Raw genomic sequence first — 26,779 nt, forward strand, 5'->3', positions numbered from 1 at the left:
TCACGTCCCTTGGACATTTGGGAACTGACACGATATCTGTTCTTTTCAAAGCACTGTAACTCCACCAGGTACTGAAGGGCTGAGTTCTGCTGGGCAGAGCAGCTCTTCACCCACTGCCAGAAACACCATCAAATCAACTCCTGCTGAAAGGAGACAGGGGAGAGTGGCTTTTTTACATGGAAGTTCATCCTCTGTGTCCACGTGCTTCTTGTTCTACTCACCTCATCAATAGCAAAGAAAAGCTTTAATGAGTACTTTTAAAAGGAAGGGTACTATATAGTATATGTATAGAGCAATATATTTGTATACTATACTTTGCACGCTACTCTGCAGTATACAAACACCAAAACAGTCCAACTATTTGTGTGGTCAAGAACCAATGTGTTTACGGCTCCTTTGTCCCTGTTAAACCCTGCTGCTTTTGTTAAACCTGGGTTTTGCTAAGTTTGGGTAAACAACTGCCGATGGTGCCTTTGAAAATGGTATTTTTATGCAGTGTTCCCAGCGCTCCTTAATGGCTGAGTACTTGAGATCTACCGAAGTCTTGCTGAAACCCCGAACACACACTGCAAACAGGAGGTCGGGGATCATCCTCTCCCCAGCATCACCTGCCGAACCACAGCGGGCAGGACCCTCTCTGGGCAGGCTTGGACTAGGCGAACACCTGCAAAAGTCACCTGGACGCAGGAAAATGGGGAAAGAAACGCTGCTCTGGGCGACCCTGTACAGGGCTCGGGCCGCCCGCTGCCCCAGGCGCTGCCTGGAGCGCGGCCGTGAGGGACCCGGCCCCTCACGGTGGGGCACGGCGGCGGGCAGAGGTTCCCTGGAAAGCCCCGAGTGTTTCGCGGCGTCTCGGCCGCCCCGAGCCACCGCCTCCCTCTTACCCGCGGCGGCTCTTCCTCCTCCCTCGGCCGCCATCACTTCCTGCGGGGCGGCGCGGGCAGCCCTGAGGGCGGGATGGCGCTGAGGGGGCAGAGGGCGGCGGAAGGCGGCGAGCAGCGGGGGCCCTGCCCGGAGAGGCGAGGGGAGGCTGGCGAGACTGGCTGTGGGCTCCGGGAATGCCCTCAGCCCCCGGCAATGCCCTCGGGCCCCCGGGAATGCCCTCGGGCCCCGGGAATGCCCTCAGCCCCCTGGAATGCCCTCAGCCCCCTGGAATGCCCTCAGCCCCCTGGAATGCCCTCGGGCCCCGGGAATGCCCTCGGGCTCCGGGAATGCCCTCAGGCTCCGGGAATGCCCTCAGGCTCCGGGAATTCCCTCAGCCTTCGGCAATGCCCTCAGCCCCCGGGAATGCCCTCAGCCCCCGGCAATGCCCTCAGCCCCCGGCAATGCCCTCGGGCTCCGGGAATGCCCTCAGCCTCCGGGAATGCCCTCGGGCTCCGGGAATGCCCTCGGGCCCCGGGAATGCCCTCAGCCCCCAGGAATGCCCTCAGCTCCCGGGAATGCCCTCAGCTCCCGCTATCCAGGCGCTGCCTTCGTGAGTTCAGATGCCCACGCCGCATCTGAACTCAACGAAACTCCCGTCAAAAATTTCAAGTTATTCCTTTAAAAGGCACAGAACGACAAACCATAAACCTAGCGCCAGTTTGTGTTAACGCGGCGTGGCGTGAGGCAGAAGGTTTACGAGGGGAAAGTATGTACAAAAGTAACATTTTTATAGCATTCTGCAGTGACCACTGTTAATCTGAAAGAGGCTTTTGGAAAAGCTAGGCAGCTGCCTGCCGTTCATTACCACAAACCATAAAACTGAGGTACAGGGGCTAAAACCAATACACAGTTGTCAAAATTTAAAGTAAAATTTTAACGGGTGGGATTCAGGGCAGCCTTAATACCCCCATAGTAGAGTCACTCAATTATATTTAAAATAACAGATACAAGTATCAGAGTCATAGATGTCTAAGATACATGGAAATAACAGTACATTTGCAAAGAAATAAACTCATCTTTGCACTTCGAGCTTCCAGGTATGCGGCTGTGGCTGGAGACCCGACTCAACAGGGACTCCATTGCCTGTCAGCACAACAACCAAAAAACCCCTTAGCATTGCTCCTCCTTTCAAATGCTTTAAAACACACTATAAATTTGATTTTTTTTTTTTTTTCCTGTACAGGACAAAGTTTTAGCCCATACAGTGATGCTCCAAAGAGCGGATGTCACATCACCGCACCTTAGAGACCATCAATGGATTTCAGCACATGCTCATGATCTCTCAAAGCTTTGTACATTCCAGCTCTCCCCATGTCACCCACAGCCCAGAGATCTGGTCCTGGGCTAAACCTGGTCCAAGGTCTCGTTTGATACAGCAGGAAAGACAGGAAGCTGAAACCATGCAAGTGCTGTTGGTGGGCTGACAATAGCTGGTAAAAGATTCAAGAGAAAAGATAAAAAAGAAGGGAAAAAAAACCCCAAAAACAAAATTATCAACCAGAAAACATGATGATAACTCTAATGGTGAAGATCAGCCCACACCAATAAATATCAGAGACTTTCTCCAGCCTATTAGAAACTTCCTGGCCAGCTAAAACTCATCCATTTTCTTATCAGCAGAGGTAAGGATGTTACTGTTCAGCTCAGCAATATGTTAGTTGCACCTATTTTACATATTAGCTGATAAACAGTTAATTAAATTGTGTGTATCCTGCTTGCAGAGTCTCTTTGTGCTGGTAAATGACATCTGAAAAAAGCAACCTGTTGATCATGGATTGCATGTGCCCTGCTAATTCCTTTTTCCCCATTATAAACAAAAAATTAAATTAAAAACCTGTCCATACACAGCGATTAGTTTTGATAACACTGCAAGAAGACCAGAACTGATACTGTAACAGCCACTCAGCAGCTTGTCTATATTCAACTCATATTCAGTTGCAATTTTCCCCATAAAAATAGGTATATACCAATGGATTCAATTGCTGAAGAATGAAAATAAATAATCAAACAGCACAAAACACATGACAATTCCTATCCAAAACCAGACCCTGGCACAGCTTGCCCAGGGAAGCTGTGTCTGCCCCATTCTTGGAAGTGTTCAGGGCCAGGTTGGACGGGGTTTGGAGCAACCTGGGATACTGTAAGGTGTCTCTGCTAAAAAAAAACCCTGAGTGAAACTACCATTATATTTTTCAATTTACCATTTCCATGGATTTTGTTGTAGAAGAGGCCTCATTCCACAGGGAACAGTGAGCTTTACACTGAAATGTTTGTATCCTCTCTTTTTGTGACATCGCTTTCTATCTACATAAAAAACAGCTTCAGTCTTTCCTGAGGACCATTTATTTTTATTAGAATGGAAGAGAAATATGCAGTTTTAAATTCTGAAATTTCTATTTAAAGTCCCATTATAGTTTAGCGTTAAATAGCATAACAGCTTGATTTCTCCCTCCTCTCAATTAAGTGTTGAACAGCTGAGATAAAAGTTGGAATATATTACAGTCCACTTCACAGTTTAAAACATTGGTCAGTGGCTGCCAATAACAAGAAATAAAATAAATATATGTAAGTAGTAATAAAAGAGATAAAAATTAAAGAGCAGTTTCTAAATGAAGGGCCATATTCTGTTCTTCTTGCCATCTACTAAAAAGCTACTCAAGCAGTGTGCTGCCAGCTCTGCAGTGTGGTCAGAATGCATTTGGAGAAAATTTATTTTTCTGTTACTCAGCAGCAGTTCAAACAATTTTTGAACGTATCAGACAAATGTGCAGAAAAATATTCAAGGTGATAACCAGGATTTTCATAGCTGAGTTGCCTCCATTTCTTCTGTACCTCAAGATGAGTGCCGTGCCAATCACATCCGTGTGTAGCAAGAAGAAAAATAACTAGTGTTTAGCTGAGTCAGCTGTGTCTGTGTCTGTGACTTGCCTTCAAGTAGCAAGGGCTTGGGTTCTTAATTATGGATGGGGAGATTAATTTGCACAGACCTCAAATATCCAGCGACCCTCAAATCCATTGTTTTGGGCACAGATACCCATGGGAGTGCTAATATTAAAGCTACAATCATATTTTAACAAAAACTTCAAGAACGGCTTCTGCTTCAACTGAAGAAATGTTAGGAAAGAGAAGGTTTAATTTCATTTCTGAATAATTTCTGAGTAAGGCTCAATTCAAATCTTTCAATTATTTTTTAACTGTGTGGCACAGCTGCAATAAATGCATTATTATTCCAAGTATACTGCCATGCACACAAAGCTTGGGAACATGAGCAACCAATTAAATCAGTGCAAAAATTAATTTCAGTGGTCTCTGTCAAATTCTGGTTTATTTCAACCACTAGCATTCCTCCCACACTTGCACAAGCATTTACCAACACTGAATCAGAATCAGGTCTCAGAATTTTTACTTCCAATTCAACAAACATCTCCTTAAGAAAAGGGAATAACTTTTCAAGACAATACTTCTCCCCCCCCTACAAATTTCTACTAGCTTCTTCATAAAGACTTAGTGAATTAATCTTTGCTACTCTGTATTTTTTTCTACTCCCTTTTGCCAGCTGTAAAAACTTTAATAATTAGTACTACATTCCAAAAAGATCATATCAGTTGTTTCAGAGTGCATGGAACTAATAGACTTACATCTCCCCTCTGGAAGAATATCTCATGAAATACCTAATATTTTACAGCATTCAAGCAATACCCTTCATATATATGTGTATAAAGCAGCTCTCATGTCCCAAAGAAAATAGAAATTCTCACTCTGGAAATTAATTAAGACTTTAAATCTTGCCTTATTCCTTACAAATTCTTTGTTCATTAGACCACCCTGTACTTAGATTTTTTCCTAAAAAACCCAGCATAAATCAAAACTATGAGAAGACTGGTATGTCACTGCCCTGTTCAGAATCATAGGAAGTGTTTTAATGACTGGTCAAGCATAGAAATTAATGGATAAAAATCTTTGACATAAGAGTATGAAGGACTGTAGGATTTTAAAAGTAATTCAGTGCTGCCAATGGCAGATTCTACCTTATTTAAAGCTGTTTCCTCTATTAGAAGCTCCTTCAGCCCCAGTAGCCAGCAAAAGTTAATTCTGCAAGTTGTGTTAGGGGAAGAAATGGATGATGGAATAAGTGGATAGTGTTCTTTTAAATAAATGGATGGTGGTCTTTTAAATAAAGAGAGCCCACACATCTTTTTGTGTCTCAGCACGGGACAATTTAAATGAGAGACACAGGTCATCGCTCCAAACCTCATTCAGCCACCACCCAACCCAAGGGATTTCTTCAGAGATTTTTCTTTTTTTTTTTTTTTTTTTTTTTTTTTTTTTCCCTAAGGTCTCACAATTAGCAATTCTCTTGAGATAATATAGTGGCTTTCTATTCTTAGCTTATTTCTCCCCTCCCTCTCTCTCTCTCTCTCTCTCTCTCACACACACACACACACACACACACTTCCTACTCAAAACAAGACCCAGTGAAACCCTCTGCCCACATAGTTATAATTCCCAAGAGAACTTGCATATGCTTTTGTTTTGGGCAGTGACAATGTGCATATGTTTTGATTTCAGGCCCTCCCCATTGGCTCTCAGGCTCCACTTTAATGAAGACAGACCAGCTATTAAACTCACCAGTTTCAGCAGGCTATAACCCAGCTTCTAGAGTTCCTCTGACCTTGCAAGTTGGAGTGAGATTTTCTAACATGTTGCCTGCTAAAGGGTATTACCAAGTAAATGTTTTGGGTTAGCAAATACACACATTTTCCTGTTGGTGTTTGGTTTGAAAAGTGTACACTGCTTGGACTCTTTCATAACAAGCCTGAGATAAAGATCAAGAGTAGTAAATCAGATAAGTGCTGTGAAGAGGAACAGCAAAGTTACCCCTGAGCTTAAGCTGGTAAGAAAAAGTCCAAGAAGAGTGGAAATGGACAGATAAGTTTTTGTAGTTGTCATTCCTCATCATTAAACTGAGTTACAACTGCTAAAAACAGAATAGCCACAGAGATATAATCAAACTGATTCAATTAATTTTCTGTTTACTTGCACATAAACAAATGATGAAAAATATTGCTGGATATTTTGCAAGAAATTTCTTTAAGCTTTTCCTCTTCTTCCTAGATACTCCATGCCTAGGAATGGAAAGAGTTTGGGGCAGTCCCAGTCAGCCAGTCAGTCAGACTTCTATCTTTAATAGAGACATAATCATTTCTGCTTTAAAAGTTACATGAGTCACAAATCATCCCTGTCATGTGAAGCCAGACTCATCACAGTTGGAAGAAAAAAGGTGCCCCAAATGAAGTTTGCCACAGATACCTGAATTATAATACTGTTTGGAACTGAAAGACAAGAAGATTCCACCTTCTGGAGCATGGATATCATGGATTCAAATTCCAACACTGTGGTGGTGACTGGTAAGATTTGTATTTCATTCTTTGAGCCAGAGATGGTATGCACGCATGCTTGATCTTTGTCATAAACAGTTTCCTAGGGGGAAAAAGAGTAGCAAATGGTCATACTAACATTTCCAAATGGAAAAGAACTTGCTGTGCCTTCCTAAGAAATATCAGATGCATGTCAGAGGAAACAGACTGCAGTCTGCCCTCCTGACTGCCATCCAGTTTGGTTTGTTGTTCATTCTCTCCATGTTTTAATCTTTGTTGACATTCTCTCTGATCCAAACCACATAGCTCAAGGCAGTGCAGGCTACTATTAGATAAAGCTTACCCAAAAGAAGCTCTGAAGCAAGAAAACCAGGTTGCATCACAATGTCATACAGTCAGTGTCCAGAATTAGAGCAGCACATGGCAACTTTCAGGGGCTCAGTTTCATGGCAAGGTAAGGGAGTTTTAAACAGGAGATGCTGCCTCATCACTGCTAAACTAAACCATTCCATTTAAATATACCAAAGGAACATGCCTGAACATGCAGCACAAGGGGACCAAATTTGGAGTTTCTCTTGTTGGCTCCAACTAGTGCAGCATCACAGAGGCAGAACCAGCAGCTCAGAGAGTGCTGAGCTTTAAAAGGTTAAAGCTCCTAAGGAATGCTGCTGCTCGCTGTTCCTCTTGTTGCCACTGGCTCATCTAAGGGCAATCATTACACATATCTTGACATGTGAGTTGCTGGATAATTTTCCACTGCAGGTCATCTGAGGATACAGGGACGAGGGTGAAGCTACATCAAAGAGATTTGCATCTTGCTGTTTTCAATTAAACACTTTTTTTTTTTTTTTTTTTTAATAGCTGCAAGATGGGCAGAACTAGTCTGGCTTGCTCCAGCTGTAACTGCAGATGAGCTGGATAGGAGTGCAGGAGAGGGCAGGAGGTATTTGCTAACCTCCTAAAAAGCTGACAGTCTGGTTCTCTCCTATGATATTTATGGCACATATCCTTGTTGGGAGCACTTCTTAGTGCCCTGTTTGTTTTTTCCTCCCTTTAGATCACCATTTATGTCCAGAAATCTCCTTGGTCAAAAAGCTTTAGACTAGTTATGACACACGTGCATCTTTAATCTACTACAGAGATTATCACAGCATGTCTTGGTCACATTTTGACCTGCTCAGAATACAAACCTGCTGGCAGGGAGCCCAGTTTATTTCATGGAGCCCAGCAACATTCAGCCAGTTACCTCTCCACCTTGCTGTAGGTATTGCAGTAAAACACTCGTACACTTAGTTATTTTTCATAGCAATTTTATCCTAAGCAGTAGTTTCTTAGGGCCACCACTGACACAAGTGTTTCATTGTGAGCTACCTAATAGCTTTATTATAATTCTGAATTTCTGCACACACAGGCACAGAAACTTATACAACTACAGCTCCAAAATGGAGCAGGTACCACCCGAATTTTGTTCTCAAAGCAGAGTCGGATTAATGAGGTTTTGTGTTTCCTGGAAATATGCAATGAGCACCATTTTCTTTGTTCCCTCCCTATAGGAGAAACTCAAACCTGGAGAAAATATTGTCAAAAATATAAGCTTTTCATGACATTAAAAAGAAAAGATGGAGCCATTATGAAATAAATACTAACAAATTAAGAAACACTTACAGTCTAGCACTAATTAAGCTGTCACAAGCTTGCATTTAGACTTAATTGTCTCCACATACAAGTAGCTTTCACTGTGCAAAATGGCAATCATGTGCTGTCAAGTATTTACTTGTCCATTTAAGGATTTTAAATATTTAAGAATTATGGCATTAAAACCATTTCACAAACTCATTTTCCTGACACCCAGTATCTAGGACTTGGCAACACTCTAGATTGAGAACATTAATTGAGATTAATAAAGATAGTGGGAGTTTTCCATCAAACTTTTTAATGACAAAATGCCCATCTGCTTAAAATTAAGTCTTTCCCCTTTTTATTAAAAAAAAAATCATTTCACCAAAAAAAGAATGCATAAAATTGAATGTAATACTTCGGAGTCAAAGTGTTCTTTCCCTTTTCTCCTCTCTTTTCCTGGGGGGAAAAGTGAAGACATTTTTCCCAGCATCACAAAAGAAGCACATTTCCCCAAACAGAAAACTGTAAGTTTTCATTACTTGCAATTAAAATAAATCACAGATTAAATAAATTTGACTCGTTCAAACATTTCCATTAAATACGCATATCTTCATCTTCATGAGCTTTAACAATAAGAACGATACATTGACTGTGACCCGGGAGTATTTAGTACCATAACTTTTAGCACTGGTATTTCTATGGATGCTGACCCTTCCCCAGAATCAGCACTTACATGATCTGTCCTACTGGAGGTACATTTAACCAGCTCCAGTTAAGGCTCTCTCATAAGAAAGCCTTGACATGAATGAAGATTGCAGGATTAGTTCTTTTATCAGTGAATATACAAATTGAAAATACTATTCCCTTAAGTGTTATAAAAGCTAAATCCTATCTAAAAAACTCAACCTCTATAACCAAAAATAGAAAGATAAAGATCAAATATGTGTGTGCACACATCAGCACCTAATCTGCAATTGTAGAGTAAGCACAGGTTAAAACCACCTTTCTTTCTTTCCAGGTTTTGGTCCCTTCAGACAATACCTGGTTAATTCCAGCTGGGAAGCAGTGAAGGTAGGCATAAAAAAAAAATAAAAAAAAAAAAAAAAAGGGAGGTGTTTTATTTCTTAGACATCCCAACACAAACTGGTTTTAGGCTTTCCATTCCCTTTTCATGACTCATTAAACAGAATTGTGCCTCATGGAGCAGACACCCAACATAGAACAAAGAGGATAATGAAGTGAAATATTATTTTACTTGCTTTATTTTTGGTGCTATTTAAGCACTTTAAAATATTATTCTTTATTTTAAAAATTTATTTTTACTCATGGTGCCTTCTCTAAAATGTGGCATGTGCCACAGGTTATGTCTGCCTTCAGTGAACCATCATTTTATCCCGTCTGTGTGAGGTGATTTCCTTCTCATACAAGTGTAGCCTATTGAGATCTCACTGCCTGCTTCAGGAACACAGAACTTAAACTGTGCCAGCTCTAAGTGTGAGTTCACATTTCAGCTTTGGCTTCCACTTTCAAATGACAGTGAAGTCTACAGTTAAATTGAAAACAAGGTCATTCAGAGGAGTTTTTTCCTCCATACACCTTGACTGGCAGTAACAAGTCTCATATGCAGTCTTGAAACTTCCTGCTTGTTTCCTGAATCTGTGTAGTAGAACAAATTTAGCTGGAGAATACAAAGGCATGATTGGATACCTGGCTTTCAGCATCAATTGATCCATTCTCCCTGTCACAGACAAGAGCCTTTCCTGGCGTTCAGTTATTCTCATAAGGTACCAATGAACAGAGTTATTGTGAGAGGATCTTCCACATAAGTTTTTAGCAATCCCAAGGTAGAAAGAAGGGTACACAATGAAGTCTGAAACAAGTGGGGGAACAGTCAAAGTAGTAAAATTAAATTGGAGCATTGGTCCAAAATATACAAGAAATGATGGATAATACTGGTAAAATGGAAAGTAGGACATGTAAAACAAACCAAGGGGACTGTGTTCTATTATGAAGACTGAAACAAGTCCATACATTTTTTAATGCTTTTGGACACTGAAATGAGAAAGTCAGCTATAGGAAAGCATTAGTAATGACAGAAAGGTGATGGCTCTACAGGACTATAATCATAGCTCAAATTTTGGTGACAGCTACTGAATATCTGTTTTGAAAGTGAAGTGCACTCAAGTTAAGATGATTGAAAAACAAGGAGCCAGTATGTTTTCCCAAAGACCAAAGCAATAGCAATTCCACCAAAACACACATCTTTTCTATTCTAGCTTTGCTGAGTGAAGATTGCTGAGTGCAGCTTGGTGTTTGGTAGAATAAATCTATTGCCCCTTCCAAGTCATGAGGGATGTTATCCCTGTAGGCTAAAAAGAAACAAAAATATTTCTGTGATACCTTTCCACACCCCAGTCATGACAGGAGACCCATAAATTATCTTAACTCCAACTCAACATGTACCCTAAACCACAAATATTTGTCAGTTGACAGTGTTCTTGCTCATTGTTTCCTGATTCCTATTGGTTCTAATTTTGGGTGCAAGATCATCCTCTTCTGGCTGAAAATAGAGCATGTTCTTTATCTGCAAGCAAAACAGCCTCGAGCAAGAACACACCGATGGGATGAGTTTTCTGTAACAATGCCATGAGCTGGCTATGCCTGGGAGTTAAGTAACAAGGGCCTCAGCATTCCACAGCAAAACAGATGTCAGTCCTTGTGTATGGAGGAGAACAAATCCATTTCCCTCTGATGTGGCACCCTCTATGTGAAATTAATTTGTATTCAGACTGGAGATGATGCTTTGGTTTCCTGCTCCCTGGCAAAGGTGATTAATTCAGAGAAATTTGCTCCAAATCTGGAAGTACTTTGAATTTTGATAGGCTTCTCCACACTAAATAGCAATCTCACAGTATTGTTCCATTGGCCTCATTCATAGGAGTAACCCTGTGATCTTCAGGAAGCTTATGCACATGTATTAAAGATAGCAAAATTTAGTATTTACAGCTGGAAGTAATCCTGGCTTGGCTTGGGGTACCTGCATAGATCACTGGAGTGACATAAAAGCCTCCTGCCAAGTCTCTTTGCTGTGAACCATGCAAGTGTGCACTCACATTCAGCCTCAGGAACACGCTGAGCAGCCAGAACAGACATACTAAATATCACTGGTCAGGCTTAATGCCTTTGTAGCATTACCCAGAACTATCCTAATTATCACCCCAAAACTAAGTAGGTGCTTATCAAAAGCCTGGATAGCCCCTCAGTGATGATGTAATGCTGATACACACAGTCTTAGAAGTTCACATCCCAGAAGGGTCCTCATACCAAAAGCATCTGAAATCCTGTAAAAATACATTTAACAGTTACAGTGTCCTAATTCCAAAGCACAGCCTCACTCTCCATGCTCTTGAAATGGATCCTTGGCCAAAGAACCATGGCTGCCCTTCTGTGAGCAATACTTGCTCTAAACTCACAACTGCTTCCTTAAGCTCCTCCACAAGATGCTGCTGATGGGATCAGCTGTGCCCCTGAACCTCTTTTCTTGCTGTAGAGAGGATCAGAGATTGATCCAATGAGCACAGCCCATTCCAATAGCAACATCCCCTCTATGTCCTCATTGGGCACGCAGAAAAATATTATTTCTCCTACAAATTAACTATGTACTACTACTGCCTTTTTGGTGAATAAGCCGATTTCCCTTGAAGTTCTCAGGAATCCAATGATAAATGTGAGTAAAACTCTACAAATCTCTATATCTACTGGTTTAAAAAGGGTATTTATCCTGAATTTCCTCTTTAAGAATATGAAGATGTAATTTTCCAAAAACTTGAGGAATACCCCATTGTTTTTGCATGGATCTAAGTTCTCATGACAGAGACTCCCACACATGGCATTCATCAGCATTGCATTCTTCATCCATGGAGTTTTTGTTCCTCAGCAGGTACCCCTCGAGTGTTCAGGGAAAAAGGGATCAAATGGACCCAAAAGCACAGACAAACCTGTCAATTCAAGGACATGGAGAAAAGCTTCAGCACTCTTACAGCACCATCACCTGGCCCAGCATGGTTGTCTAGCACTAGAAAGACAGCTTATCTTTTAGAAACCTGTCTCACTGAGTTTTTCATGGTTCTCATAACTTCATTCACCTGAAATACCCTCCTAAAATATGCACGAAAGCTCTGCCAGCAACACTTTTAACTCTGGAAGTGCAGGACATTCTCACTAAAGTAAAACACCACCAGGTATTTACTCTGCATTTTTTGACAAATCAAAGAGTTACCACAATGTCTTAGTGCTGCAGCACCACATGGGACCTTCAGAATCCCAGATCCCCTGATTTATTTATTCCATGCTACACATTAATGGTCCCACCTAATAACCCTTGGTCCAACCCTGTTGCTGTGTCTCCTCCAGAAAGTCCTGTCTGCAGCTTGGCAGCAAAATGACCTATCAGGGCACTCCACCATCAAGGTCAGAGTCCCCAGTTAATAGGGCACAAATGTAAGTTGAGTGACAACATTCATAGTAATTAAACTGTTAGTGCAAAGAACAGGTCACATTTCCAACTGCTTCTGGGAACTATGTCTGCTATCAGGAGTTGAGTATCAGATCTCCCAGCACATTTTTCATCCTGCCACTGACCATGTGATCTTTGGAAATCTGTCATTTAATCTCTCTCCCTCTCTGCTTTAGTTTCATCATCTATGAAACTAAGACATTGCTATTTAGTGCCTTAATTTCTGTGTTGGAACTTTCTCACATCCCTGAAATTTTAAGGTTATCTACAGGATTAGAAAAAAAAAAAAAAAACCCCAGCAACTTAAAACAACCAAAACCCCAAACTAAACACATAAACAAAACCCCTCTAACCAGCCACACAAAACACTTTGTTTGCAATGCACTTGCAGTCTGGCTGGGCCAATTGAAACCTTCTGGTTTCCTTTCTGCACCAGCATAAGCAGTTCACAAAATTAACACATGCAACCACCTTCCCAGCAACCCAAACAGTGAAAACTCAGGCAAAATCAGTAATGTTTTCCAGCGTTTTCTAGAAGTTCAAGCTATTTCCAACACACAGTTTCCAACCTGAGCACAGTGCTGTGCAAATCACTTCTCTTTGGACCAGAACACCAGTGGACCTGAACTATGACCACAACTCACAACAGCTCAAGGTCAGCAGTGATAATGCTGGATTTCTTCTCCTTTCTAGAACTTCCCAAAGAAAGAATTTTCATGTTTTCTTTTGAATCACTTTTCCCACAAAACAGTCCTCCAAAATTTTTCTCCTCCTTTGAAATTTCCTTTCCTGTTTCAACTACAAAAAACAGGCACCTGTTTACTGAATTCACTCACCAGTGTGCGCTCTGGTTTCCAGGTGCAGTCACCCTCCTCTAACCATCTTCAGTCTCCCACCTTAAATGCAAAATTGGTTCTGGTTAAGTCTGAGACAAGGAACAGCCTTTTTTTATTTTGCTCCATGTTTACACATCTGGTCTAATGGGGTGTAAGCCCATGGCTGGGATTGTTAGACAACACAGTAATACACATTATTGACAACATGCTGAAATTGCTTAGGACATAGAGAACCATCTTCCTTTGACACAAATCCTCAGCCATTTGCTATTGGCCAGCTTCAGTTTGGTCCTGCACAAAAGTATTTCTGTGTGTTTCTGCCGTGACAGCTGGTGACAACAGAATGCCTCAACCCAGAGAGCACGAGAGGAGAACAGCATTACGGCTGGTTTTGGGTCTCCATGTTCTGCACCAAAGTTTGCGATAGCCAAGTCCTCTAAGCCTTATAGTTTAAGAGAAAGACTCTCATTAAATGTAAAAATTTAAATGCTTTGGAAAAGAAAATGCTAATTGTGAACCAGCTGGGGTTTTCTTTTGTGGAGGCTCAGGCACAGTACAGCATTCTTCAGCGAGATGATGCAATGGGCTCTCAAAGACTGTCAGCGCCCACAGGAAAAAAGGCTGGCACTGTTCTCCAAATGTGTTTACTTCCCTGCAGGCATTGTTTCCTTGCTTGTGTCAAATAGTTTATTGAGCACAGCTAATCAATGCTTCCGCTGACAAGAAAATTGGAACAGTTTATAGAGGAAGCGAGTGTTGAAGGGCAAATTTCCCAGAACTGTGGGCCTCTCCGCATGGGTATCCTGAGTGAGAAACAAAAACCTGAGAAGACAATGTCACTGAATACAGTTACAGGTCTCCTGGGCTAATCAGACACCTACACTTTTGCCTGTGACCCCTTAAAAACTTAACCTGTGCCCTCCTTTGGTAGTGGAACAGGGATTTTCAACCACCATTCTATTTTCTGGGACAAAGCTTCCCACCTCAGATGAATTCCTTCTGCATCCTGCCACTGCAGCTGCTTACCTTCTGCTGAGGCCTAGGCCTGGTTTGTTAGCCCTGTTCCACTGACAAAATCCTTTCAAGTCACTTCCATGTGACATTTATTCTCCAGACCATCTTCCAACCACCTGGCCAACCTGCTGCTTTGAAGGGTGCCTTTGTTCCATTCACCTGAATTCTGGGCATAATTATTTCTTTGGGAAATTTGGTCCTGTGTGGAGATTCAACTGTACATAATTAACAGAGAAGTAACATCTCAGTGACATTTCCTTTTACTAGAGAAACATTCTAGACCAAAAAATAAATTAAACTCATTCTAAATGTGACTTCCTCGTGTTGACAGTGACCTTCAGCACAGCTTACCTGAACCTGGTCAAGCGAGCAGATCTTGTGACCCTGGAGTGAAAAAGTCATGCTTAAGGTGAATTCTCCTTGTTTTTGTCTCTTGGCAGTGCAGTTTTTCTACCAGCTCTTACCTACAGCAAAGCCTATTTAGATGCTTTCAAGGGTGGAGCTTTTCTGAGAGACACTGTCTCATGGCTCCCCAGGGCAATAACCCCTCCCACCCACTGAAGACTGAGCATCTCCTTGGAAAAGACCACAATGGCTCCACATGGACGGATGTGACATTAGGAAATTGTTTAGCACACTTTAGCCTCTTACAGTTAGAAGAGAGGCAGCAACAATAAAACAAATCTCATTCAGAAACCATGGGCTAAGGTGTAGCTCTTTCAGGTGTTTTCTCAGTTGAATCAGCCCAGTTTCTTTATCACGGTCAGAAATTCAATGCTCCTTTGCTGCGTCCTCGCCCTCCACACTCCTTCAAGTCCTCAATGGCTTTTTTGTAAACACAGGAGCTGTCCAAGAGAGGTCTTGGTGAAAACATCAATCTCCGGATCATGCAGCTGCCAGTGGTTTACCAAAAAGCAAAGGAGCAAGTCTGCAAGATATGGACAACTCTTCAGCCACTGGTGGGTAATGATGAAGTTAAACAATTTCTTCCCCTCCCCTGAATACAAAGAAAAATTCTCCAAAAGAGTATTGCAAAACATCAGACAACTCTGGAAAGTGACTATTGAAACTGTGATCAAGGTTCCATGCTGAAATTCGGAGCACACACTAATCAGCATGCTGGTTTAACCCCGTGCCAGTTAAACAGCATAACTGATGCTGAACAAAGGAAAAGAAAATATCTACCATAAACTGCAAAACAAGTACTGCTGTTCTGCAGTCCTGACTAGACACAACAAAAACTACAGCCTAATTTGGTTTTTATTTATAATACCTTATCAAAGTCTTCTTTAGACATGAGCAAGGCTCCCCACCTTGAAGCCAGTAATTCACATAATGCTTGGCACTTTTGCATCACATGTTTTTAAAAAGCAGGTCTCATTTCTGATTTCCTATTATTCGCTCTGGTGGGAAAAACCAGCTTACAGTTCACATTGGGCTGGCTTCGTCCACCACAGCCCTCATCATCCTGGAGCAGTGTGGGAAGAACAAAGGCTACCGGGAGAGGGATGCTTGTGGTTTTCGCCCAGAAGGTGCCTGCTGCGTGCTAGATGGCCCAGAAAAGATTGAATCTACAATTAACATGAAGACTCTCTGGAAGAACATCTCAGTGGAAGGGATTGATATCATCCTTTCCAGAGATGCAGGAAGGTAAATGTCATGTGTCAGGACCTCAAGAAAACAACTCAATCAGCTCATTTAACCCTGGAGAATCTTTGCCATGAGCTCTCCTCCAACCAAAATCACTCAGAAGCAAAATCTTCAGAGAGGCACAAATATGAAACTGGGATGATTTTAAATTTTCTGTAAAGCAGCCTCCATGACAAGCTACAGGCAGTAGATATTTTTCCATAGATTTATAAATTCCAAAAGAAACAAGTTCCAACATAGCACACCCTGTGATGAGCAACTCCAGTAAACCTCAGCTATTAAGAGAGTCTGAAAGCAATACAGACTAGTAGCAGATTTTAATCTGTTTTTCTCAACTGGGAGGGATACAAAATGTAAATAGATACACTGAAGAACAGCAATTACAAGTACTGTTAGAACCAGGCCTGTGATCTCATTATGTATTCCAGTAGCACTGAAGCAATTTTCTACTATGCTAGTCTTCATTGGAAAGGCAAACAAACCAGTAATTTTTATTTTACTAAAAAAAAAAAATCAGATAATATTGGCCCCCAAATTCAAGATTTTCACCTGAATTTTAAAAGGTAGAATGATTAGAAAAACCTCTTTAGACAGGGAGATTTTATGACTTAGACAAAAACTGTTACATGGTTGTAATTTCCAGCAGGGTGTGTTACTTTTCCCACTCCACAAGAATGCCTGCCTTGTGATATTTTTTTTACTTATTTGTGGGTGGGTGTCTGAGAAATCAAACCATCAGATAAGCAACATTTGTTTCTCAAACTTGCTTTATTCCAGCATTTCCTTTATTCACTAAGCAAATATGTTCTTAATAATTTCATAAACCAGATCTGGTTTGGCTACTTAGAATATTTAAATTTAATCAAGGTTTACTGAGCCTTAATTCAGGTTTCTGGTTTTGTTTTGTTCTTAATATTGCAGGTACATCTGTGATTACACCTACTACACTTCTCTGTATTATGGCAAGGGAAGAGCTGCTTTCATCCACGTCCCTCCATTATCCGAGTCGGTAACAGCAGAATTTCTAGGAAAAGCATTACAGACCATTATCCTAGCAATGTTAGAACAGTGTGGGAAACAAAGAGAGATGGATCACAGAGGGAAAAAATGATGATTTCTTAGAATGCAACTCCTTACCTCTGAAATGAAGCAGATCTAAAGATTATTTAAAACCCACACACAAAGGATTTTATAGCCCACGTTATTTTCAGTGAAGTTTCCTTGCAAAACCCAGCCAACCATTTGTGTCTCTTAGAAAAGGCTTGAGGGGAAAAAAACCCAAATGATTGGTGGTTCATAGTGCTAACAATAAAGTTGTTCAGATTTCAGAAAGTGTGAAACTGGACTGAAAACATTTTAGATGTTTAATCCTGGTTCTGTTGGTTAGAAAGACATCAATAAAGACTTGCTGACCCCAGATGGATGCTCAGCTGTAAGGACTCATCATGGGATGGATGTAACAAAGATCCCCCTCAGCCCCTGTCTGAGTCCAGAGTTCAGCCCACAAAAAACTTGGCTATGGGGGAAATCAAAACACACTTGGGAAGAATCTGGTATGGGAAGTTTTACAGTTCTCTCTTACTGACCTGCTGTAGATGCTGTTTTCCACATCAGCAATGGGCTCTGACCCAGAGTGACTTCAGAGAACACAGAAAACTGGAAACCAGCAGGATCTATAATGTTGTTGGTAACTTGAATTTCAACCCAAAACAGCCACCTTCCCCAAATTCTCAGTGCCTGTCACAAGGGAAAACCCCATAGTCCTTCCACAGAGCAGAGCCCAAAGGCAAATCCAACAGCTGACCTGTCCTGAGAAAGGCAATCCTGAAGCACTGTGCAGTGGGGAGGGCTAGGGCATATGAGGTTACTTATAGAACAGGCACCAAAGGAGATCCCAAATTGTAAAACATGGGAGCAGACTCCTACACATCTCAAACAGCTCCATACAGAAGTGCTGGGTACCACAGGGGTCACAGCACTGCCCTTCAGCACACAGGGAATGTCCACGCTCTCCTCTGAAATCCTGCTGCCAGCTGAAAAGGACAAGATGAAATCACTCAGGAGCAGCACAGCAGAAGCTTAATCTGGACACCTGGGATTTCTTCAGGGAAACAAAAGCCTGTTCCTCAAGCACCATCAGTAAAAAGCACAAGAGACAAACACAACATCACAGGCAGCTGCTGGGGCTTCAGGCCACCTCTGAGCTTTGTTTTAGTCAACACGTTGATGCCAAGAGTCTGAGGAAGTGGAAACACCAAGATAATCCTGGTTTTTTGGCCACTGTCTTTACAGAAAGCTGAAAACCAGGTGCTGGTTGGCTGAATGCCTCACACGGGGATTGCTCTGGAGGTAAATAAATAACAATGCTCACCTTATTCATAGGAACCACCTCGTGCAAAACTGCTCAAATCTCAGCCATGAAGGATGCAAAAGCTCAGTGTCTCCGGATGAAAATGCTTTTGATTTCAACCAAACAATGGCAGTACTAACTGTAATTAAGAGTAGCTCAATTAGATGCAGCCAGAAAGGGCAGAGGAAGACCAGAGCAGCTTTTCTAAGTTTTCTAACCTGTTCTCGCTTTGCATAAGGAGCAACAAAATCAGAAACAAACAAATGCATACAGAATTCTTTTATTTAACTTAAATCATGTAGTACTGAAACTACTAGAAAAAAGCAGAGTAAGAGAAACTAAAGGAGCCTTAGCTTCAGCCATTCAAAATAGACAAAGTTTCTTCTTTTCATAATGTAAAGAATCCCGAGTATATCGCAATAACAGGAATAAATTCTTACAACAGAATATACAAAAACATTTTGAAATTTTTTTTATCTACTGATTTTAATATAAACACAGGAATTTCTTTAGGAATAATTTATACACAGCAAGTCTTTTTATGTAGTAAATTGGCCATGTTATTGTTTAATTTTCTCTTAAAAAAATTTAAACGAGAAAAATTGGAAAATGTATTTGCAACTGCATCCATTCCTTAGCACTTTCTAGTTTTTTTGTCCCAGAGGTAGACAAACTCTGTCCAATCCTTTCATCTCAAACCTCACTGGTTCAGAAAACAGAAGAAGATAAAGGTGTCCCTGTCCACAGCAGAGAGGTTGCATCTTCAAAGTTTTTAAATAACAATAAATAGGAACTCTGCCTTGCTCATTTCAACAAAGCTTCCAATGGTGCTCAACAGCTTTAGAAGCTGCACACAAGCATTTAAAGTGATAAGAAATTTGCAAAGAATTCTTCAATAGTAATTACCAAAACCACCTTTCCTCTTTCCCTGATGCAGTTGCATCCTTCAAAGCACGAGGCCCCCGTGGCGCAGGTGCTGAGCGGCCCCGAGAGCCTGGGGAGCAGTAAACCCCGCTCTGTTTCCCGACCAGTGAGGTTCCTGTCCTCCATGAAGGTAACTGCCCTAGACAGCAAAGTGAAATGACCAGGTAAGAGGATCCCACCCCAACCAGAGGGCTCTGGAAGACCAGGATACTGAAGATACAGAACATTTTCCCACCTCCTTTACTCACTCGCTGTATACTGGGTCACAAAGCTTGGGCGGGACGGGGGAGAGGGACAAGCCATGAATTGGACAAGTCAGCGATTCCTTTTTGGCATATTGTAAAGCTAACTAGTAACTGGTACCATGGAAAAACTGATCACAGACAGACACACCCACACACGGACACAGAAAAGTGCCCTTAAATTATATTTTAGGCATTTATAAACTACAAACATTTTATAAAATTATTCTATGTACTTACAAAATGCAATGAAACATTTAGTTAGTTCTTGTAAACCAGATCTTCGTCAACTGACTACCCGTAATCTACTGGACTTAAAGCCCTATTGAAAATGCTAATTAATGGTTACTAATCAACAGAACGCATACCCAAAAAATATATATATGAGCACACACGCATATGCACACACACAAACTAGTGAAGTCCTAAGGTACTTGCAGAACAGGCCGGCTGTAGGTGGGACCGATCCGTACAGGCCAATGACCAACCACTGCCACACTCCTGGTAAGGAATTTACTGCTCCAGCTGCAAAGTCCAGAGGTTCGTTTACAAGTACCAACAATCAGAATTGGGACACCTGAGCGCAGATGCTCTCCCACAGATAAAGCTCAGGATACTACCTCAAACTTCTGCCAAGCCCCGTGTCTCTGTAAATCCCCACTGCTGCGTCCTTTGTTGTCAGGTGTCTCCCCACAAATTCCTCCGTGCTGACTGACCCAGCTGCTCCACGTCAGAGGCTGTTCAGCACCTCTAAGCAACCAGTTCTGAACCGAGGTGCCCATTGAAGCCCTCCTGTCTACTTGAGTTCTGTATCTTCAGCACCCCTGGCCACTTGTGTTGTTTCTACACATCATTCTTCAATCCTTGTCTGCACATCTACTCATGGGTTAAGTTGCAACATCTGGCTTTATCACTGGTTAGTAAGGAGTGGATCCCTTGCACCTTCCTCCACTGTTGTTCAGCCCAGTGATTGAATACAAGGTTGACAAGCAAAATAGGAATAACAGGAAACAAGTGTTACTTGTACTAATGGAATGAAAAGGGTTTAAATATATATATATCTATATTATAAATATACATATGCATATATATATATGTATATATAGATATATATGTATGGAGTTACACCAACAATAGGAGCGTTGTTCACTTAGACTTGGATTGAACCCAACACCCCTCAGCAGTTCCCAGAGGCATGACAGCAGCTCCCTCTGGTCACAGTTGTGCTGGGCAAACTGGGCTTTCTTTCCTTTAAGAGACCAAGAGGAGCACCAGTGCACCTGGAAGCACAGAGCACCTGGCACCAGCTGGGAGGAGCAGGGGCATCACACAGGCAGCTCCACACCTTGCCCCGTGCTGGGCTGCCACCTCTGGTTTATCCTCCCACCAAGGAGCGCCTGATCGAGTGCCACGGCTGTGTGTGCACAGCAATCGTGCTCCCTGCAACCAAACCACCTCCTCTGCCAGGGGCACTGGGCAGTGCCACTCAGGAGAGGCCCAGAGCCGAGCCCTGGTCCCCGCTGCCGCCTGCTCCCCTCGGCGACGCCAGCTCGTTATCCCACCGCATCGGAACATCTCGGTGCCGTTCCTCAAAATGCTGGTTTTCAGGGCTGGGTGGGCTTTTGTGTTTAATTTATAAACAAACTGGATTACTTTAACTTTATTCAAACATAGCTGAAGTTCTAAATAAATTTTCCATACCAGACAAGCCAGTGGTCTCAGGGAAGAACAACATTACAAACCATATTATGACTCTATCAAGCCAACATTAATTCTCAGTTGTTCACATGCACAAACAACTCGATTTACTGTCCAAGGGAAGTCTGCATGAAAAACCCATGTGAATAAAGCTATTCAAAATGCACAAAACACAACAAAAAAAGCTATGGAAACAAACAGAACAAAAAAGGAATTAAGCTTGAATTGCAAACACAGAATGCAATGGTATCATGAAGGTGGTTTGGTCCAGGAGAGCTGACTGCCATCACACACGGACACGAGGCCTCGTGGCTGTCTTCTACTGAAGTGCTTTTTGAAATGCTTCTTGTGATGCTATGTCATTAGTGTTTCTTCCTAATGCATTGTAAAACCACCTACTTACAATTCTACAAACCAGTAACTCGGACAGTTTTAATAAAACCCTCCTAGCCAGCTGAAAGATCTGAGGATCTCCAGTTGTGGTAATCAATATGTGCAAGGGAGGGGAACAGCCACTGCACCCAAAGGTCACTTGAACATCAGACATGGAAAACCAAATGAATCTAGTGAAAACTTCCAATTTTGCTGGTTTCTCAGGACTAGGGAGAAAGTCCCTCCAAAGACAAACTGCAGTAATTAACCACAGCGCTGTGTATCCAAGAGGCCGGGTACAACTCCAAGTAGCCAAGCACCACATTACTCAGATACCACAACCAACACCTGCACGAACAGCTGCCAGAGCTGGAAAAAAGGAAACATTATACAGCAAGCTGATGGCAAGCTCATGTTAGTCCTGTGTGCTTGTAAACCAGTTACATGCTGTCAGAGGGCAGTTAAAATTTGATGGCTGGTCCATCAGAATCCACAGTTATAATGCATATAAACTGGGGAAGAAAAGGGAACTGACTTTTTACTGGCACGTTAAAAGAAATCAATTCAATGTTAGTTTTGAAAAAAAATTTAAAAATCAGTGCTCTCATCAAACAGAAGCAGCAAAGATCAAAGCTTTAAATTTGATGTAGCAGCCAGTGACAGGTTTTGGTCAAGAAAGCAATGCCATCCGATATGAGCCAATTTATTTTGGGGATCTGATTCAGCCAAATATCTTTTTGATGCTTGTGACATCTGAGCAATAACTGGCAGGAACGACAGTCCATTCTACAGGACAAACAGAAAGAACATTCCCTTTCGTATTTCTTCTGGACCTTCAAATATTGTAAACATTTGATTTCTGTAACAGATTTCAAGAAATACTCACAATTTCAAGTTCCTTTATCAGGTCAGCTGCATTTCCACTCATCCAAACACGCAGAGTTTTGCTGCTGACCCAAGGGTTGCTGTGACAGCATATTAAAAAGCCTCCGTGTTTCCTTAAAGAATGGTCACCCTAAGTCAGACAACTCTTGGGTTTCTCCTCACAACAAATTTTAAGAAAATCTCCTCACAAATTTTAAGAAAACAGAGAAACCCCTTGGAATTGAGGCAAATATTCTGAGGTGACCGTCTGTGGCAGGCAGTGACTGTTCCCCTGCAGAACCTAGAGCATGTGGTATATGGAGTGAGAGGTTACCAGTATCAACGGCATTTATTGGCTGCTGAGAAATGTGAGATGTATTTTTTTTATATACACACATATAAAAAATTAAGAGTGAGGTAGATAAATGTTTGAAAAAAAAATCAAAAACTGTCCCCCGTCATACTCTAAAACCCTTATCTCAGTATTTAAATTCATTATGGGGCATCTCTACAGTGATTTAAACTGATATCACAAAAATAAATAAAAAATCCTACATAGAATACCTTCTTAATTAACTTTTTTGTCTTTTTCATTTTCAAAAGGGAAAAATAACTATGGGACAGAGGCAAGAGAAGATAATGGGACCTAAACTACACAAGCAAAAAGCACTACAAACTTTTAAAAATCTCCAGTCAAAACTAGCAATCAGTATATTTTTACTCATTGTTCTTACTCAAAAGATTTGAACATTTCCATCCCAGAACCACCTCTTCCTGCCATCGTTTGGTTGGATCAGTGCTAAACAAAGGCCTAGACTGGAACTAAGGTAAGATGAGCGACTGCTGCGACTCCTTGGGCGTCGACTTCCTGACGGCCCCTCCTTCCCCTCTCACCAAGGCTTCTGCAACTGAACAAACAAGCTCACTCGTCTTCTTTTGTTCTGAGGTTTGGTCTGTGATTTAAGCCACAAGCTTGGACTTGTACAGGTTTCCATAGCTGCCAACACTTCACTGTCTGCCAGCCGAGCCGCCGGCCCCAGCTCCGGCCTTCCCACCAGCCCCACGGAAACGACGCGGGGGCTTCCCTTTGCTTGGGGGTGCTTTTCTTTACCAGGGCTGGGAAGTGCAGCCCAGGTGCCCTCCACGAGGGCTCCCCTCCACGAGGGCTCCCCTCCACGAGGGCTCCCCTCCACGAGGGCTCCCATCAGGAAGGTGAAGAGCTGGGGTTGGCTGGAGCCAGGTGATTGATGGCTACCCTAGGAATGCCTGGCATCGACAGCTGCACCTGGCACAGCTCTTGTTCACAGGGTGGAAGGGGTAAAAGAATCGTTTTAAGGATCAGTGACCCAAAAGCCTGGTGTCTGCTGTTGTACCCAACTAATAATTTAAAAAGAATACGTGTGTGTGTGTCTGTGTGGGGATGGGCGGGTGGATGTGTGAACAAGCAGGGAGGGCAGGAGGGGTAGGACCCTTGTACAACAATGAATAGAAACACTGAACAAGAATGTACTAAATAGTTAACCTTTTGTTTCTGACCTGAGTTTGTATCACGCCTTGCACTGTAAGAGACTCGCGTGCTGTCTGGGCAGAGGTTAGTGAGAAGGAAGGAAAACTGGGGCTTAAAAACACCACACCACAGCACTGCCAGAGTGTTCCTGTGCGGGGTGTCCCTTCTTTCTCCTCGTCCCCCTCCAAAGCCCTGTAGCCCACACAGCCAAGATGTTGTAAAACAACTAATGGGAAGGAAAATAAAATTTAAAAAAAAAAATTTAAAAAAAGGAGGAAATGTATTTATAAAAAGGCATTAAACAGTTCATGGCAAATCATATGAAAGGTATCAGTTACTGGGAAGGAGGAAGTAAAAGTTACACACTATAGTACAAAGCATAAGAAAATTTGTTGAAGTGGAAGGGAAGGAGGGCAGACCTGAAGGTTTTCATAGATTAAATCCACAAAGATAAAGAACAAAAAAAATAGCAGCTTTTTTCTGTACAGACATATAGATGAGTATCTGAACCGTAAGAAAGTTATAAAAGTGACACAAAAGACAATGTGTATGCAAATGATCCATGGTCTAACATAGAACTGCAAGACCCTTCGAGAAGTCTTAATAATAAAGAGAAAAGGTCAACAAAGCATCATATACTTGAATCCGGTTACTGCTTTTTTTTGTCTTCTCCAATTTATGTTTCTAGGTGTTTTTTCCTTGCAAGCCTGGGAAGGAAGGCAGGCTGCAACGATGGAGATCTCGGCCGCTTATTTTCAGGTTTTTCGTAACTCATTTTTGGCGGGCAGTTGACTTTTTTGTACGAAATGCACGTGTTTGTTTAGCTCACCACTGCCAGTTTTGTCCAGAATTCACTGGGATGGGGACAGGGGTGGAGGGAGGGCTAGTTCTTTACCCCATCCCTTTTATCTTCTCCATCACAAGAAAAAAAAATAAAAATCACATTTTGTCCAGTTTTGAAAACGGATCTAGACAATTTGATTTTTTAATTTTTTTTTTTTTTAAATACCAGTGCATGACTGAATAGAACATATTGGTCAGGATCTGTTTTGAACAGAGCAGTTGATTACTGTGCTCCTTCCATGACTACAAAAAAACAGAAAAGTAAGCAAAAAAAAAAAAACAAACGAAAACAAAAAACAAAGAGTTCATTTTTTTTTTGGCAAAATTTGGCAGCGTTGAAAATGGTAACAGCCTTGGACGAATGATGGCCCTTTTTTATTCTTTTACATGTTCCTAAAAAGATTAAAGAGCAACATTAAAAATCCAGTCATTTTTAGTTTAGGGTTTTTTTGTGTGTGTTTTTTTTGTTTGTGGTTTTTTTTTTTATAAAGACCTACAGTGTTAGGCAGGTGCTTGCAGGGGTACTGGGAACCACCTGGCCTGCAATATCTTTGATCTGATAAAAGTGCTGTACGGTTGAACTTGCACGCAGATATGTTTCCCATTATGAAGCAAAAAGAGAGACAGAAAGAAAGAGAAAGAAGAGAGAGGAGAGAGAGAGACATCAGATCTCAAGTTTTCTGTTGCTATTAAGTGCTAACATTAAGAGTTTTAAAAGGCCAACTGTGTGCCCCATGACTGGAGTCCTTGACTGAAACAAACATCTGCTTGCATATTGAAAAAAAAGAAAAAGACGGTAACTTGTTTACTGAAAAAAGGGTTCTCCCAAGTGCAGCTATGGCAGTTCTGAAGATCCACTGAGGTACAGTAGGCTTTTGAATATATTGTGATTTTCTTTCTTTCTTCCCCCAATGCCTGTGTTTGTGTGTGTTTTGTTTCTGCGAGGCTCCGAGGATCAGCAGGCCGAGGACTGGGGCAGCGGCAGGGCCCTCTCGTTCTTGCGGCCCCCGTTCATGTGTGCGTACGGCTGGCGCTCCTCGAAGCTGGCCCGCAGCACCACCACGCCGGGGCCGTTCTCGGCCTTGTGTCCTGAGTGCTTGTCAGTGGGTTGCAGGGTGGAGGAGGGGTCTAAAGGAATGCTCTCCATGTTTTCAGTCTCCAGGTCAAGCTCCTCTGTGTCCGGAGGTTTGTTCTCTTCACTGTAGAAGAAGGAGACCTCTTTGAAGGCCGGGTCCAGCTCGTCTTTGATGCTACCGATGATTTCCAGGAAGGAGGGTCTCATTTTCGGGTTGTACTGCCAGCACATGCGCATCAGTTCGAACCTGGGCAGGGAACACACAGGAGTAACTTTTACTGAGGGGTTTCAGAGCCATGACTGGGTCAGACCACGTGTTTTAGAGAATCATCCCACCCCGAGGGAAGCCAAAGTGACAGAACTTTCACAGGCTGAGATCCCCAGGGTTGTGGGTTCAATACCTACAACTCACCATTTACTTAAGAGTTGGACTGGATGATCCTGGGGGTCCCCTCCAGCTCACAATATGCTGTCAATCTCTGTGTCACATTTCCACCTTCCTTCTCATCACCCATTCCCTCCCATACCTCCTACCTCACCTGTTCTGCTCCCTCACACACACCTGCCCACACCTTGTGTCTCACGGGTACCTGACATCCAGAACCATTGCATACTCTTATTCTGACTTGGTATTTCTCTTTTTCCCCTAAATTACCTGTGCTTACTCAGCCATAAACTACATGATTGCACCCCTTGGAGTATCTTTTTCAAACAACTCGTCCCATCCCATCAATACTGACTTGGAAAAAAAATTAAAATAGGAAATACAGGCAAGGTAAAGCACTGCCTTTTTCCCCTGAAAGAAGAAAATTACATTAAAATTAATTGTAATCCCCAGCAGACATTTGGCAATCTCTAATCTTTTTATTTTAAAATTAGGTTGTTTTCATTTACGGCCAGGGATGCATTAATATTTTACAGAGCGTGAGATCATCTGTTTAAGCACATCCATGATTAGATCTGTAC

General features: G+C 42.1%; 3 protein-coding genes and 1 long non-coding RNA gene across 7 annotated transcripts in view; 1 reads left to right on the forward strand and 3 right to left on the reverse strand.

Annotated features, from left to right (window-relative positions):
* The window catches only part of LOC100232173 (protein FAM169B), a 35,366-nt gene extending 34,338 nt beyond the window's left edge, over positions 1-1,028 (reverse strand). The window contains exon 1 of the mRNA XM_030281625.4: positions 885-1,028. Within this exon, the coding sequence (XP_030137485.4) occupies positions 885-918 (34 nt within the window). The 5' untranslated portion in view covers positions 919-1,028. The remainder of the gene's footprint in view (positions 1-884) is intronic.
* PGPEP1L (pyroglutamyl-peptidase I like) overlaps positions 1-19,491 on the forward strand; it is a 30,442-nt gene extending 10,951 nt beyond the window's left edge. Inside the window, exons 1-5 of one of the 2 annotated variants that reach the window (XM_032750305.3) lie at positions 6,190-6,332; positions 8,941-8,993; positions 15,131-15,247; positions 15,709-15,938; positions 16,860-19,491. In XM_032750305.3, the coding sequence (XP_032606196.3) occupies positions 6,290-6,332; positions 8,941-8,993; positions 15,131-15,247; positions 15,709-15,938; positions 16,860-17,049 (633 nt within the window). In that variant the 5' untranslated portion in view covers positions 6,190-6,289 and the 3' untranslated portion in view covers positions 17,050-19,491. Of the gene's footprint in view, positions 1-2,107; positions 2,547-6,039; positions 6,333-8,940; positions 8,994-15,130; positions 15,248-15,708; positions 15,939-16,859 lie in introns of those variants that run through there. The other variant, XR_012057560.1, reaches the window with a different exon arrangement.
* LOC116808801 (uncharacterized) lies at positions 5,941-15,166 on the reverse strand. 2 transcript variants are annotated; one of them, XR_012057561.1, is made up of 2 exons: positions 13,275-15,166; positions 5,941-6,405 (listed from the first exon to the last, which is right to left on the reverse strand). It is a non-coding gene; the product is annotated as an uncharacterized lncRNA (long non-coding RNA). The 2 variants fall into 2 exon arrangements; XR_004368920.3 differs by lacking the exon at positions 13,275-15,166 and adding an exon at positions 6,646-7,249.
* The window catches only part of IGF1R (insulin like growth factor 1 receptor), a 169,683-nt gene continuing 161,456 nt past the window's right edge, over positions 18,553-26,779 (reverse strand). For both annotated transcript variants that reach the window (XM_030281623.4, XM_002199807.6), the window contains exon 21: positions 18,553-26,060. In XM_030281623.4, coding sequence (XP_030137483.3) covers positions 25,694-26,060 — 367 coding nt within the window. In that variant the 3' untranslated portion in view covers positions 18,553-25,693. The remainder of the gene's footprint in view (positions 26,061-26,779) is intronic.

The sequence above is a fragment of the Taeniopygia guttata genome, chromosome 10 (assembly GCF_048771995.1).
Source record: "Taeniopygia guttata chromosome 10, bTaeGut7.mat, whole genome shotgun sequence".
NCBI classification, from domain to species: Eukaryota; Metazoa; Chordata; class Aves; order Passeriformes; family Estrildidae; genus Taeniopygia; species Taeniopygia guttata.